The sequence below is a fragment of the Eucyclogobius newberryi genome, unplaced genomic scaffold (genome assembly GCF_026437365.1).
Source record: "Eucyclogobius newberryi isolate DKJ021-1_F unplaced genomic scaffold, fEucNew1.0.hap1 SCAF_14, whole genome shotgun sequence".
Classification (NCBI taxonomy): Eukaryota; Metazoa; Chordata; class Actinopteri; order Gobiiformes; family Gobiidae; genus Eucyclogobius; species Eucyclogobius newberryi.
In genome coordinates, this window is record NW_027315768.1 from 20,956,730 (window position 1) to 20,972,992 (window position 16,263).

At 42.0% G+C, this 16,263-nt stretch overlaps 1 protein-coding gene across 13 annotated transcripts in view; it reads right to left on the reverse strand.

The window, feature by feature from the left end:
• Window positions 1-16,263, reverse strand: part of caska (calcium/calmodulin-dependent serine protein kinase a) — a 95,150-nt gene that overhangs the window by 12,845 nt on the left and 66,042 nt on the right. For 7 of the 13 annotated variants that reach the window (XM_072444908.1, XM_072444911.1, XM_072444907.1 and 4 more), the window contains exons 6-14: window positions 14,942-15,044; window positions 13,689-13,864; window positions 13,471-13,593; window positions 12,837-12,920; window positions 12,655-12,754; window positions 9,517-9,638; window positions 4,185-4,262; window positions 2,052-2,099; window positions 916-996 (exon numbers count right to left, since the gene is read on the reverse strand). In XM_072444908.1, the coding sequence (XP_072301009.1) occupies window positions 916-996; window positions 2,052-2,099; window positions 4,185-4,262; window positions 9,517-9,638; window positions 12,655-12,754; window positions 12,837-12,920; window positions 13,471-13,593; window positions 13,689-13,864; window positions 14,942-15,044 (915 nt within the window). The remainder of the gene's footprint in view (window positions 1-915; window positions 997-2,051; window positions 2,100-4,184; window positions 4,263-9,516; window positions 9,639-12,654; window positions 12,755-12,836; window positions 12,921-13,470; window positions 13,594-13,688; window positions 13,865-14,941; window positions 15,045-16,263) is intronic. The other 6 variants (XM_072444912.1, XM_072444917.1, XM_072444920.1 and 3 more) reach the window with 1 other exon arrangement.

Below are 16,263 nucleotides of genomic sequence, written 5' to 3' on the forward strand. Positions count from 1 at the left end.
TAATAACAAAGTGATGAACCAATGTCTGTTATTAAAAACTGCCCCAAAAATAAGATGAACGTGAGAAGTAGTTTATTTCAGAGAGCAACAATTATGCATGAGTAGAAAATATGCTGTATATACAATTGTTCACAGGATAGTGGCATTCAGGTGTTTATTTTGTTTATTTGTCATCGGATCATTTCACTTCTTTGTTTGCATTTGTTTTGCTCCTTTCAAACAAGATGCACTCTTCCTGAAGGATAATTGTTCACTAATGTACACTTCTATTCCCTCGTGATATGAGAGTCTCACACCTTCAAAACCCACTAATATGTCTGTAAACAAACGTGATATTCTCAGGAGGCTTCTGGTGTTGACTCTGGCCTGAACTCAGAGGAATGTGGGCGGGGCGGTGCCTCTCTCGACCCTCTGTGAGTTTACACCGCTCCGGCACCGAAGAATCCAGTCGTATCAAACATGATTTAGTGCTGGGACTGGACCCTCCCCCCAACCTATCCTAAAGGAATGTTATCTATTATTTGTGATACAATTTTCTCCTCTATTGTCAGCCCGTTGAGGTGAAAATGAGCAAACCTTTGATCAGGGATGTGTTCATGTGATGGGATTAGGAACGGAGAGGGATGAACGCGTTAACTCTTTTTGTGTTATTTGGCATTAGTCTTTTTGCAAGTAAAATGGGTAAGTAAGTCATGTTAGTGACCGCACATACAGCAAAGTGGCAAAGATTGGGCAACTTCAAATCTGAACTGAAGACAGCCAGTTACTTGTAAATTGTAATATGTAGCAGTCGTCAGCGCTAACCTTTAAAACGCACATACAAAGATAAAATGTGTGTCATACATTTAAAAACACAATCTACAAGTTTAGTGAGCGATTCAAGCAACAACAGCTGGTTTAAGTGGTTGAACTCACCATGAAATGCGGTTGTGTCAGTATCCTCCTAAGCTCCTTGGCTTCGTGGTTCTCTGGGTAACACGAGATCTCCTCCAGCACCTGAGACAGAACAGTTTGGGTGGTTTATTCTGACCTTCGGCCCACCTCTTCTGCCCCTGTACCTGCCGCGGACCACTCCAGCCACCTCTCTGCCCCGGTTCTTGACTCACCCTAAACCGCCTCCCTCGCCTCTGCGGCCAATGTGAAATCACCGCTGGACGCAGGTCAGAAACTCAAGAATCTGGTCAAGTGTGAGCCCCTCCTTGTTTTCACTTTGACAACAGCGGCTCATGTCAGCTCCAGTTATGTGGAGCCTCGATGCTGAATGTGGCATCGTGGAGATTAGGGCCTCTCAGGGGAAATTACTCAACTTTACCTGTCAGTCAATGCATTTTCATCCATATTACAGCTAACATATTACAGAGTTTATACATTTATTGATGCAAAAGCGTTAAAGAGCAGGTGATTCCTGTTCTCTGCCAACATTTATCAACTTTCTACTTGTCTCACATGCCTTCATGTCGAGTGCCAGCAAATACTTCCAATGGTGTTTTTGATGTTTGATACAATTATGCCTCAGTAACATTTATTTGTAATAGTTTGCTTCGATGTTTAATACAAATGCATCTGTTTGTGTCCACAATAGAAGAGCAACACACACAAAAGGTTTTTAAAGAATAAATAGTCTGTGATAAATGAATAAAATGCTGCATGACTCACTGTGTAATAGTAAGTAATAAAATAATGAACAAATATAGAAAAGCTGTCAAACTTTAGATATCTCTCCTGAAAGAGTCTAAGGCTAAGCTACATCATAATGTGTTCCTTACATGTGCAAACCACACATTCATAGTGTCTGTTGTGTTTTAGCACCAACTTTTTAGTTTTTACTGAGGCTAAAAAATAACATTACTAGAGCAATTGTTCATACAGATCATTTAGAAATAGCATGTATGAAAAAAACAACAACAGGTATACTATTTTTGTTGTGATTTTATCTCCCTAAATCAGCTCGATCACGTTGAAACATTCCCACGCTACATCTCATTTTAGCCACCTCGGCTAATCCTGTCATTACTGTAACCGCGGTGTGGTGATGAGGTCTTGGCTCTTACATATTCCAGATGTTTCAAAGCGCCACTTGCTCCATCTTGGAAGGGCCTCTTCAAATGGAAGAAGACATAGGAACAATGATTATACAAGCTTTCGACTCAGGGGAAAGGTCAAAGGTGACAGAGGAGGGGAGACTCCACCCTCAAATTTAATCAGTGTATTAGTGGGAGAGTAGGATTAGTAGTTATAGCCATTAGCCAAGAATACAAGATTCAGTGTCAAAGATAAGAAATTTAATTAGTGCAGAGAGAAGTTTTAAGCGCTTTAACACACAGGTTTAAATGAGCACAAAACCTCACAATAAAGGTAGCTTTAGTTTAGTCATGGCACAGGAAAGGTAGTGTGGGACAAGCCAAGAGGAAAGAGAAAGGACAAACATATTGACAAAATAATGTTGATGCTGCTCACTAATTTTTGGATTAATGGTGACTCAGAATTCATAATTTAATTATTTTTAATAAATGAAGAATACATTGATACGGCCAATCATGGGATTGTCTTACAGAAAGTAGAGGCCTGGGAGGGCATCTCGGCCCTTATCTAGAAGACAGGAAGTACTTGGTAAGGGTGTACAAAATACAGAATGGAACGGAAAAACGCACAGAACAGAAGAGCCTTGATCTATTTAAACTTTTATGCAGCGGCTAGACTAATTAATACACAGTAATGATACAGACCACACTCCAATATCTAGACCTATATCTCACTAACCACAGGTGAACATCAGTGTGTGGATGCAAAACAACTTTCTCCAGCTGAACTCTGACAAGACTGAAATAATCGTTTTTGGCCAACAGAAACAAAGAGAAAGTGTTCTGGGTCTCGCTCTAAAACCTACAAATCAAGTTAGAAATCTGGGGGTAATAATCAGACTTTAACTTTAACAGCCACATCTAATCAATAACATCAGCAGCTTTTTAAACAGCTAAAAAACATTTCCAAAATCAAAAATATAGTGTCTAACCCAGACTTGGAGAGACTTTTCCATGTGTTTGTCTCCAGTAGATTAGACTACTGTAACGGCCTGCTCACTGGCCTCTCCAAACGAGCTGTAAAACAGCTGCAGTACATCCAGAACGCTGCTGCGTCCTGACTAGAACCAGGAAGTACCATCACATTAGTTCTGCTCTCAGGTCTCTGCACTGGCTCCTGTGGCTCAGAGAACAGATTTTAAAGCAGCTCTGTATGCACTTTTTAATGCATTTCTTTTCATCACATATTCAACAGTTATGTCTCCAATGTAATTAGTTATTTTAAATATTCTTCACTGTTTTGATCAGGTTTAAATGGGAGCCAGAATGTGTTCATGGCAGTTTATTGTAGTGGCAAATTTAAGATTACACAACAAAAAACACATTAAAAACAGCTCTGTTTGGTAAAACAGCTAAATCTTAATCCATCCACATCTGCAACAAAAACATTTCTGTGGTCGGCCCGTGTAGTACACATTTAGTCAAAACGGTGTTCTGGTCTGTTCAGGTCTGTCTGACAACACAACCACAACAACATACTTAAACTCAAGACGCTACGATTTAATTGCTCCCGAAACCATTCTCCAGCACACAGTAAACGTCGCTGCTTTTCATGTGGCCAAAAGCACAGCACTCACCACCACAATAAACAGGGTCTCGAGGTAAACAACAGAAAAATACTCAGAGATTCTCAAATAGCTGGAGCCAAACCCTGGAAACCAAAAGTCTAGTCTGTCTAATCATTAACTACACCGATCTGCATGTTCCGTATCACAGGTCAGGTCATCGACGAGGACTGATGACTTGTGATGTCAAGTGAGTAATTTAGATGTCAAAACAGTTCAAACATGTTTAACAAATGGCTGCATTGAAGTTCTTACATTCTGTTGAAATGTTATTGTCCAATGATGCATTTAGTACAGTCTAGTATTATCTGTCCTGCAAAAAACCCTTCTTACTACCATGTTTTTGTTCTCTTTGGATTAAAAAAAAGTATACATAGAGTGGCCAGAGCTTAAAGCAGAGAAAAGGTTTTGAAGTAAAATGTAAGAAGTTAGTTTTCAAAAGCCGTTGAGACCTTTATAAGTTATCAGTTTCATTATACACACCAACAGAGGAAAGAAGGGGTAGAAATTATTGTCTTGAAGGAAAGGTGCAACTTACCTCTTTGGCTCTCAACACTCCATCGCTGGGAGGGTTTCGTATCAGCGGGGAGGACCTGCTGTTGATCTTATCGTAGAGCTGCAACACAAACAAGTACATCAACCAATCACCACCTGCTCCTTGGTCAAACTCATTTTTATTCCATTACAATCCAGTATCAATGTACAATTCAACAAGCTTTTTCACATATTTGTAAAGGGTATCCTGGAAAAAAAATATAAACCAGGTTTAAAGTGCATATGACAGGTTTTTATGATTTTTTAACTTTATTTAGTGTGTTTATACTTGTTGAAAATAAAAATGATAGTTTTACACTAATCAAGTAGCTTTTTGTGGAGAAAAGTTGACAAATCTGTAGGAAATTATAGGAAGTGACATCACACTTGCATAATTTACAAAGAAACAACTATTCAGACCCTCTAAACATCAATTCAATCAAATAAAAAGGGTTATATTTTTATTTTTCAAATTAAAAAAAAAAAAAAGAAATTGCTGTTCTGGGATAACATTTGTATAACCTTTAGTAGTTCAACGAGTAGTGCAACCGGTCTAGGGCACTTTAAAAGACATTATACAGAAGAAGCAAGATGGCATAGCTGAATAAACTGAATACACTTTAAACAAATCATTCAGTAAACATGTACTTATTGCCTGTAATATTTAAGTGTCAGTATTTCCATCTTCCATGCATTAGCCCAGGAAGCTAACAAAAAACAAAAAAGAAGCTGGATAAATAAAACAATGGATTGGCCACTATAGTTTCCTCTATTCATAGCAAAAGATTATAATTTCAGAGTCAGGGGCTAATATAACATAACATCATGTCAGATTATTATTAGCATAACTTGGAGAACATAGTCAAACTTGCTAAATAATTGTACCATATGGACCACTGCAGCATTAGTGCACTTGTATTGACAAAACAAAGTGTTCTCTCTGTGACCGTGAGGATGTCCGACACAAGAGCCATGTTTGATTTAACTCCCAGCTGACCCATAAACTCCCTCACGGCTGCAGCCTGTATGGGCCCAGTCAGGGCTGCCAGTCTGTAGCTGAGAGATTGTGTGGCTGCTCACAAAACGGCACTGGGGCCCCACCGCACAAACTGAGAGGCAGCTGTGCACTCAATAACACCACAACAACCTCTATTCAAATGTTATTGCTACCTATTGCAAATACGGTGACTTGTGTTTGACCGATTCTGCTTCAGAGGGAACGTGCAGAGGGCACACACAGGGCAGCTCACAGTTTGTCTGGGCATGGATAGGGCAAAGAGAGAAGAGAGAAGAGAGAGAAGAGAGAGAGAGGAGAGAGAAGAGGGAGAAGAGAGAGAGGAGAGAGAGAGAAGAGAGAGGAGAGAAAAGAGAGAGAAGAGGGAGAGGAGAGAAGAGAGAGAGGAGAGAGAGAGGAGAGAGAAGAGAGGAGAGAGAAGAGAGAGAAGAGAAAGGAGAGAGAGAGGAGAGAGAAGAGGGAGAAGAGAGAGAGAGGAGAGAGAAGAGGGAGAAGAGGGAGAAGAGGGAGAAGAGAGAGAGGAGAGAGAGAGAAGAGAGAGGAGAGAAAAGAGAGAGAAGAGGGAGAAGAGAGAAGAGAGAGAGGAGAGAGAGAGGAGAGAGAAGAGAGAGGAGAGAGAAGAGGGAGAAGAGAGAGGAGAGAGAGAAGAGAGAGGAGAGAGAGGAGAGAGAAGAGAAGAGAGAGAAGAGAGAGGAGAGAGAAGAGAAAGGAGAGAGAGAGGAGAGAGAAGAGGGAGAAGAGAGAGAGAGGAGAGAGAAGAGGGAGAAGAGGGAGAAGAGAGAGGAGAGAGAAGAGGGAGAAGAGAGAGAAGAGAAGAGAGAGAGAAGAGAGAGAAGAGAGAGAGGAGAGAGAGAGGAGAGAGAAGAGAGAGGAGAGAGAAGAGGGAGAAGAGAGAGAGAGGAGAGAGAAGAGGGAGAAGAGAGAAGAGAGAGAGGAGAGAGAGAGAGGAGAGAGAGAAGAGGGAGAAGAGAGAGGAGAAAGAAGAGGGAGAAGAGAGAGGAGAGAGAAGAGAGGAGAGAGAAGAGAAGAGAGAGAGAAGAGAGAGGAGAGAGAGGAGAGAGAAGAGAGAGGAGAGAGAGAGAGGAGAGAGAAGAGAGGAGAGAGAAGAGGGAGAAGAGAGAGAGAGAAGAGAGAGAAGAGAGAAGAGAGAGGAGAGAGAGGAGAAGAGAGAGGAGAGAGAGAGAGGAGGGAGAAGAGAGAGGAGAGAGAAGAGGGAGAAGAGAGAGAGAGAAGAGAGAGAAGAGAGGAGAGAGGAGAGAGAGGAGAAGAGAGAGGAGAGAGAGAGAGGAGGGAGAAGAGAGAGGAGAGAGAAGAGGGAGAAGAGAGAGGAGAGAGAGAAGAGAGGAGAGAGAGAGAGAAGAGAGAGGAGAGAAAAGAGAGAGGAGAGAGAAGAGAGAGAGGAGCGAGAAGAGAGAGGAGAGAGGAGAGAGAAGAGAGAAGAGAGAGAAGAGAGGAGAGAGAGAGAGAAGAGAGAGAAGAGAGAAGAGAGAGGAGAGAGAGGAGAAGAGAGAGGAGAGAGAGAGGAGGGAGAAGAGAGAGGAGAGAGAAGAGGGAGAAGAGAGAGGAGAGAGAGAAGAGAGAGGAGAGAGAGAAGAGAGAAGAGAGAGGAGAGAGAGGAGGGAGAAGAGAGAGGAGAGAGAGAGAGGAGAGAGAAGAGAGGAGAGAGAAGAGAGAAGAGAGAGAAGAGGGAGAAGAGAGAGGAGAGAGGAGAGAGAAGAGAAGAGAGAGGAGAGAGAAGAGAATAGAGAGGAGAGAGAGAGAGAAGAGAGAGAAGAGAGAAGAGAGAGGAGAGAGGAGAGAGAGGAGAGAGAGGAGAAGAGAGAGGAGAGAGAAGAGCGAGGAGAGAAGAGAGAGAAGAGAGAGAGTAGAGAGGAGAGAGAGAGAGGAGAGAGAGAGAGAGGAGAGAGAGGAGAGAGAGAGGAGAGAAGAGAGAGAGTAGAGAGGAGAGGCTGGAGACAGGAGCTCTTCAGTACCAGACAGTTCAATGCAGTGCAGAGATCTAAAAGAGACATGTGACAGCCAATGCAGTGGAGGGGAGCGGGGTCAGTTATCAAAAACAAAACAAGACCGGCTGAAGCTATGTTTGGTTTTTCTTTTCCAAACAAAGTGAACATAAATTAATGTCGTGTACTGCATGGCTGAAAAAGAATTGCATTAGCAGTTAATGTATTGCCAATCAAACATCTACAGCAAAATAAAATTCTCCCTTAAAAACCACATCCTGTATATAAAACACATAAAGCGTGTAAAAATGTCTCCTTTTTACCACTAAAACAACAATCCTCCACTTTGATATACTTTAAGATATCTTACTTTGAGTCAATATGAGCACATTAAAGAACACCTTCTGAGCACAACTCAGTAATTTCAATTCTAGAGTCGAGCAGAACAAAACACACATCTTATATTCAAGAATATGTTAATTCTATGTAGCTTTAAGGAAATGAAACCTTTTAAAGCACAAAGCACAAGAGCGAACACAAAAACACAAACGCATTCGTCTGCGGCGCCTCATTATACGCGCCGCACTCTGAAACACACACACACAGAACGCTTCGCCGACATCACATTTCCTAGCGGCGCGTCGTGATAAAACGCTTTCCCTTCGTGTAGATCTGAAGCAAATAGAGGATGAAAACACACTCACCCAAGAGACAGAAAGTAGTTTGTGAGAAAAACGCAGCCGGCAGAGCGAAGGAGAGCGGTTTATCTCTGCCAGAGCAGCGGAGGACTGGAGTGTGCTGTGTGTGCGCCTTTAGGAGATGCACAAGGCTGGACTGGTTTTGAATGGGTCTCAGACTTTACAATTGAAGGCATTCTTCTGGGGTGATATGAGGCAGGGCGACACACGTCTTTGTATTGGTTTGACCCTCCTCTCCTGGTGTAAAAGTTGGACTCAAAAATGGGACATCTGTGGCCCCAAGTGCATCGTGACGGAGCAAATCTGGCAACGCCACCATTCTAGTCTATTCATAATGTAATATACAAATGGCGACGACATATTATTAGTTTTGTCAGTATCTTTAGGAAATGAGCAGCGTTCGCCCCCGATTGCGATGGTGATAAAGTGACTACTGACACTGTGAAGTTTCCACACACGTCAGGAAATTGTTGACACGCTCTACGGGACTTTTGCACTTTCTCCCATCTGACAAAACTGGAAACGACACCAAGGCATAGAGAGCGATAGTAATAGTGCTGTGCAACGGTATTAAAATGTTATGACTCTATTAATCCAAGTTTTAAGAATCAAAGAAATCGCAAGAAAAGTTCAAAGATACCAAATCCAGGTGTTTCTTCTATTCCGAGCCATTTGCAGATGGGCTAAACACTTTTGCCTGCACTTGGCTTGTTGATTTGATATTTAATTAAGTAATTTGATACTTGAAACATGTATATTAAAGAATCTATGATCCAGATAAGAAGATTTCACAATTACGAAGCGAATGAGGCAAACGACCCACGTGTGAAGAACTAAGTCAAGTTTTAATGGAAAGTCTTGACAGATCCTGACCATTCTAAACCGAGCAGAAAACAAATGCTTCTGTTAAGCTCCCAGAAAAGAACCCAAGGCTGAATGTTTACAATTAGTAAGCACAAAATGTACAATAATTAGGATATGAACTGGACACATATCAAATGCCATTGGGTTAGGAAAAGATAAGCAAGAGTTTACAGTTTACGTTCTGCTGTACTCGTTATACCTATATTATACAAACATACAGTAACAATGCAAGTTTGTCAATGAGTGTAATCATTTTGGTTTAATCACATCAGAATTAGAGCTGGGTTGAAATAATCGATTTTCCGATTTTTAATCGATTCGCATATTAATGACCGATTATCGATTCATACGTCCAAAGATCGATTTTTTTTATTTTATTTTTTTATAAATTAAAATTATTTTCTACATTTCCCTTAGTGAACTTCAATCTACCTTCAAGAAAGATAATTCAGTAGATTGACCCTTAACCTTTTCATCAGTCTTCCATCAGTAACTACCAATACTTGTAAGATTTGCTGTTTAATATTGATATATTACTAGTTTTAATATGTTGCTTCTCTACACAGTCATGAAGTGAAGGAAACGGTTTAAATACATTTTTCATTTTTAATAACATTAACCCCCGGATCAAATCGAAATCGAATCAGAGAAATCGGAAAAAATCTATTTTGAAACAAAAAAATCGGAATCGAATCAATTCTTGAAATTTGAATTGAAACCCAGCTCTAATCAGAATCAGATCATTCGTTTTTGCTGTTCATATCTTTAAGTCTCGATTAGTCTCATCTAACGCGTCGGTGTGAACGCAGGACTCACGTCGAGCAGCGTATGGAGATGCTGGTCTTGAAAGACGCTGTGGAGGAAATCCAGGTCCTTCTCACTGCAGTCGGTGAGCGCATGGATCTCCTCTAAACTGTCCAACACCTGAGAAACGGCCCCTGGACACAGACACGGGCCCCCAAATTACACACACTTCTACAACTTACACGGGATCAGCAATTTATTCATCATTTAAGGAGGCATTGGCTAGTAGAGCGTACACGACATGCATGTTTCCAGGGAGATGGCGCCGCATTGCGCAGAATGTTCAACAATATGGCATTCAATTGAACTTTATCTCCATGGTGACAAGCAGGTGACAGCGCTAGGCCAAGTTACAGGTGGAACTTTTGGAATTGCAACTGCACTCAGAGAGAGAGGAGAGAAGAGAAGAGAGAGAGGAGAGAGAAGAGAGAGGAGAGAGAAGAGAGAGAGGAGAGAGAAGAGAAGAGAGAAGAGAAGAGAGAGAGAAGAGAGAGGAGAGAGAAGAGAGAGATGAGAGAGAAGAGAGAGGAGAGAGAAGAGAGAGATGAGAGAGAAGAGAAGAGAGAGAGAGGAGAGAGAAGAGAGAGATGAGAGAGAAGAGAAGAGAGAAGAGAGAGAGAAGAGAGAGGAGAGAGAAGAGAGAGAAGAGAGAGAGGAGAGAGAAGAGAAGAGAGAAGAGAAGAGAAAGAGGAGAGAGAAGAGAGAGGAGAGAGAGAGGAGAGAGAAGAGAAGAGAGAGAGGAGAGAGAAGAGAGAGGAGAGAGAAGAGAGAGGAGAGAGAGAGGAGAGAGAAGAGAAGAGAAGAGAGAGAGGAGAGAGAAGAGAGAGAGGAGAGAAGAGAAGAGAGAGAGGAGAGAGAAGAGAGAGGAGAGAGAAGAGAGAGGAGAGAAGAGAGAAGAGAGAGGAGAGAGAAGAGAAGAGAGAAGAGAAGAGAAAGAGGAGAGAGAAGAGAGAGGAGAGAGAGAGGAGAGAGAAGAGAAGAGAGAGAGGAGAGAGAAGAGAGAGAGGAGAGAAGATAAGAGAGAGAGGAGAGAGAAGAGAGAGGAGAGAGATGAGAGAGAAGAGAAGAGAGAAGAGAGAGAGGAGAGAAGAGAAGAGAGAGAGGAGAGAGAAGAGAGAGGAGAGAGATGAGAGAGAAGAGAAGAGAGAAGAGAGAGAGGAGAGAGAAGAGAGAGGAGAGAGAAGAGAGAGAGGATAGAGAAGAGAAGAGAGAAGAGAAGAGAGAGAGGAGAGAGAAGAGAGAGGAGAGAGAGAGGAGAGAGAAGAGAAGAGAGAGAGGAGAGAGAAGAGAGAGAGGAGAGAGAAGAGAAGAGAGAGATGAGAGAGAGCGGAGAGAAGAGGGGAGGGAGAGAGAAGAGAGAGAGGAGAGAGAAGAGAGAGAGGAGAGAAAGAGGAGAGGAGAGAAAGAGGAGAGAAGAGAGAGAGAAGAGAGAGGAGAGAGAAGAGAGAGGAGAAGAGAAAGAGGAGAGAGGAGAGAAGAGAGAGAGGAGAGAGAGAAGAGAGAGAGGAGAGAATGTCATGGAATCAGACATACACCGATGCTATTCCGTAACACATAGAGAACACAATTCAACTTAGAATATGAAACGACACAGAAATATCAGACATTTGTATGGCAAGCTTGGGAGAAAACGCTGGGCTGTGTCAGCCAGGCCGTTGTAAGGAGCCTGGCTGACCCTCCTGCGTCTCACCCCGTTTTTTCCCATGCTGGTTGGTTTTATTAGATATTCTGGAATAGGCGGGTCACATTTCTCATTGGTCAGCCTCACATCAAGGCACTTGGTATTTTTCCGTAGAGATCAAGCCTTGGGTAAACATTACCCAAACTCCTCTGGGCTGTCACACCCCCTCCTGGGGTAAACATCCTTTGGCCCATCTTTACGACCCCTTCACAAATGCAGTTTGTCACACACCCGTTCTTCTCTTAGACTAATGATGCAGATAAAATATCACTATTATGCAGATAAAATACATCACAGAAATATAATCATATATTCACATTTTATCACAGAGAGAGAAGAGAGAGAGAAGAGATAGAGGAGAGAGAAAAGAGAGAGGAGAGAGAAGAGAGAGGAGAAGAGAAAGAGGAGAGAGGAGAGAAAGAGGAGAGAAGAGAGAGAGAAGAGAGAGAAGAGAGAGAAGAGAGAGAGGAGAGAGAGAAGAGAGAGAGGAGAGAGAAGAGAAGAGAGAGAGGAGAAAGAGGAGGAGAGAAAGAGGAGAGAAGAGAGAGAAGAGAGAAGAGAGAGAGGAGAGAGAAGAGAGAGAGGAGAGAAGAGAGAGAGGAGAGAGAAGAGAGAAGAGAGAGAGAGAGAGGAGAGAGAGAGGAGAGAGAGAGGAGAGAGAGAGCGAGGAGGGAGGGGCCGGAGGCTGGAGACAGGAGCTCTTCAGTACAGGTGTACTGAAAATCCAAGTTACAGGTGGGACTTTTGGAATTGCAACCTCACAGTAACAATGTGTTTTTTTTAATCAAACAAAAACACCTGGAATTAAACAAATACGAGATCGATAAGTCAAATGCCATACTGCGGAACATTCCAGGCAAAACAATGACACGTCCGTGGAAACAAGCAGGGCCCGGATCTCCCACCAGAAAAGTCCCACAGTGCACCTTTAATGCAAACAGAAGAATAGCACTGGAGCAAGCAAATCTCAGTGACAGAACATGCACCGCGTCATGCATCTGACCAGTGGTACCTACGTTCTGCCGCCAGAAGTCCTAGGAAGTGGGGAGCAGTAACACAAATACACAAATACACAATACACAGTCTGTATTAGCACGTACTATAAGAAGCACTAAAGCAATCGACTCACTAAAAAGGTCTGCAAAGCGTTCTATGAAGTGCTAATGAGCTGATTATGTCATTTGGGGACATAATGTTCTTTAAAAACGTACAGTATTTTGGATATTTCAGAGTTTTTTTTCTCTCCACAATGTAAAAACCTTCTACATTTAAAAGTTGCAGGGGCCAGAGTATTTGTGCAAGATATAACACAACCACAGTTTACTTCTAACACTGTGAAGTTTGGACGTGTCAGTGGTGGAAATGACTGTCAAAGATTGTGTGTTGCGTTCAAGAGAAGTGAAAGAGGAAGCATGCTTGTTCTGAAAGTGTTTTCGTAAAGATATGCAGATGTTTAATTCTGGTCAAACCTGAGGAAGTGGGGTCTTCAGAGAAATCATGGAGCTCTTCAGGTGGGTCTCCGTAAAATGAATTGAACTTGTGACTGGACACGGCGGCCAGGACTGCGCCCTAAAAAGCGAATAGAAATACATTTATAATTTTCTTCCAGATTCAAATGTACGTAAATGTGCGAGCGCTCCACGACATGGACCTGGAGTTTCCGCCTGGCGTTGAATTTTCTCAGTTGTTCCACCGTTTCTGGCAGGTGGATTTTGTAGGCGTACCTGTCTCTCTCCTGAAACATACGAACAAGAGTTGAATATTAAACTCATTTGAGCATTTAAATTTGATGAAAAGTTTAAAATGACACAACATCTTCAATTGTTTAACTATTCACTTTCACAGTGTAGAAAACCCAAATTGCTTTAAATAAAAACAGATGTTATTCTTTCCTTTCTGCCCCTTATTCAAATGCTCTGTTGTTGTTCATCATCATTATCATCATCATCATCATCATCACAATGGGTGTGTGCTTTCTGAAAGGGAGACATAAGGTCTTTTGCCTGGCATTTTGGAAGATTAAGACTGTTTTAATACCGTATTTTCCTGAGTATAAGTTGCATCTTTTTTCATAGTTTTGGCATTCACATAGAAATGTTGCTAAATCAAATAAATTGTTTTGACTCAATAAGTACACACTGTTTTTGGAAGGTTTTTTTGGAACGATGCACTAAAGTCACAGTTAAGTTTGGTTCAGTTGTTTTAGGCTTTGGTAGTTTTTGGTATAAGTCTGTATAATAATAATAAAGACTGTTTTGGCTCTTGAGATGTGCTGCCAGTCGTACCTTGAGCCAGGGGTGGTTAAGGGCCTCATAGACGGTGATCCTCTCCGCTGGGTCCAGCATCAGCATTCGCCTTACCAGATCCTTGGCACTTTCTGAAATCTGTGCCCACTGCCTCGGATTCATCTGCAATTCAAACATGTACACAATACATAAGCGCCAATACGGCTTACGCAGAAAAGCACCCATACAGTTCATATTGTTGACAGGAGTCGTCTGACCTTGTATTTGCCTTTGCAGATGGCCTCGAACAGCCGGTCCTTTGTGCCGTAGAAAGGCAGGCATCCCGAGAGCAGGATGAAGAGGATGACTCCGCAGCCCCAAACGTCCACAGGTTTTCCATAGGGCTCTCGTTTCACCACCTCAGGGGCCATGAAGTGGGGCGTCCCTACTCGACCTGAGAACGTACGACAACAGCGGGACTCAATAAAACTCACTTGTAAATACATTTCAATGCATTAAATATACTGTAATCCATAGTTTTATAGCTGACTTGACTCTTTGTGCGGACTATAAGATCAGATAAATGTAGGACTATGATCAGATAAATGTAGGACTATGAGATCAGATAAATGTAGGACTATGAAATCAGATAAATGTAGGGAGTAAAGCATGGCAACAAATTTTGCAATGACAGTGAATACGTCAATGCCAAAATCAAAAGCCATCATCTGTTCTTTTCGCACAGGAAAGAGGAACTAGATGAGTATGAGCTGTTCTGCAAAGCTTAACATGACAAAGGTATTCCTGGAACCACAACCGAGTTCAGAAAGTGACGAATGCTACCATTGACTTTTGTTTCTCTTTCTGAATATGCAAACCATCAGATCCAACCTTCCGATTATCATTCTGATCAGTTGCATGCTAATCGCGGTTAAGCAGAAATATACCAATACAAAGTAAGCATTCAGCACATTGGCAGATGCAAGTTTCTCCACAGAGTAGACGTCCCTGTATGCAAAAAGAAAAGCCTCAGAAAAAAAGGGTCACGCGCTCTAATATTTGGTAGGACCGCCTTTAGCTTTGATCACAGCACACAATCGCTGTGGCATAGTTTAAAAAAGGTTCCGTAATACTAAAAGATTTATTTCCATCGAGTGTTGCATTATTTCTCACATATTGATCTTGTATTGATGATGTGAGAGAGTGGCCACTGCACAAAGCCTTCTCCAGCTCCAAACACTCAGCTCTGTAGTGGATTACATTAGTTTCTACTTCTCCTTTAGATGTTTTCTCTGCTCGATGCCAATGATCTGACCCTTCTCAAACATCTTTTACATAACCGCGGGATTTGTCTTTCCACATGGTTGTTTCCGAAATGAGAAGCAGCTGACCTGTGTTTGCTTAGCTGAATCCAAGTGGCGACTTTTTTTTTTGGCACAGGCAGTGTATTTAGAAATAATAATTTAAACGTAATAATCACATTCATTTGTAATTCTGATATCTTTATTCTCGTGCACAGTCACTTGATTACCTCCAGCCACGAGTCCGGACTCCCCGAGCTGAATGGCCACACCGAAGCCGCCCAGTTTGACCGGAGCCGAGTTCTCTTTGGAGGCCAGCAGCACACAGTGAGGCTGAGGACAAGAAGAGAGACCAAGAGTTTAATTTTCTTCTGTTTTAATTACAGCGTTACACCCTGCTATAAATGAGAGGCAAGTCACATATGCACTGCACGCCCAAACCATCAGCACCCAGCCCGACCACAGCTGTCCCCCGCACAGGGAGGATCACAGCCAGACTCCACATGACTTGCACAGAATGCGACGTATCAAGCTGTATTTAACAACAGGTCAACAGGTTCTTGTGTCATCTGCAGTGAGTGTAACAGAGTTAGTGAGGTGTGAAAATATTCTGTTGCTTAAGACGTTTGAATTTGAGGGAGGTCTGGACTCTACCACACATCACAGGACGTGTGACGGGTCTGGCTACAGAAGCTTAAGTCGTTCTTTTGACTCTTGTTTTAGCACATTTTTTCATGAGCTCTTTTACTGCCAACATGGGAAAAAAGAAGGAAAGAAACAGTTTTACAGATTACAATGGTTTTAACCCTTACATACCATGTTACTGAACCTACCCAAATCCAAACCTTAACCCTGTTCTTAAACCTAACCATAAGCATAAAAACAAAAGCACCTGCAAAGTATGGACATCCCCCTGAGGCTGGTGGTGGTACATAATTAAATGCCCCACATAAGAGGTACTTTCGGTCTGTGTCTTGAGGTTATTTAGCTCTTTTGTCAATACTAGAACAAGTATCGAAACTAGATACTCACTTGAGCAAGTATCGATACAAAAAAATAAAAAAAGTGAACCATTTTAGAACAATCTTGAGCTTTATATGATCTAGAATAAGACCACAATGTTTAAAGAAAATAAAGAACTATAATTTTGTATAGAAAATGTCTATTGTCTAAAACCTTGACCGTAAAAAGATTTTGAACTTATCATTGCGGTAGCGAAATTGGTATTGAGAATCAAATAGATTTCTTAGTTTCGAAAAGTTGGAAATGTTAGTATTGCGCCGGGTCACCGAGGCTCTCTCTCCCTTTCTCCCTGCTCAGGTCAGTGCAGAAGGTGCCTGGATCGCCTGTGGCACTTACAAAATAAAGGCCTCTGTGTTTTACAGCAACAGAAGGAGTTTTATTTTGACATGGCCTGAACGGGAGGGATGATTGTCTAAAGAATAAAGTCTAAAGAATAAAGTCTAAAGAAAAAAGTCTTTACTTTAGAACCGTTTTAAGCCGCCGCATGCGTCGCCGCTTGTGCCGTGTGTTAGTTTAAGACGCTTGTTAA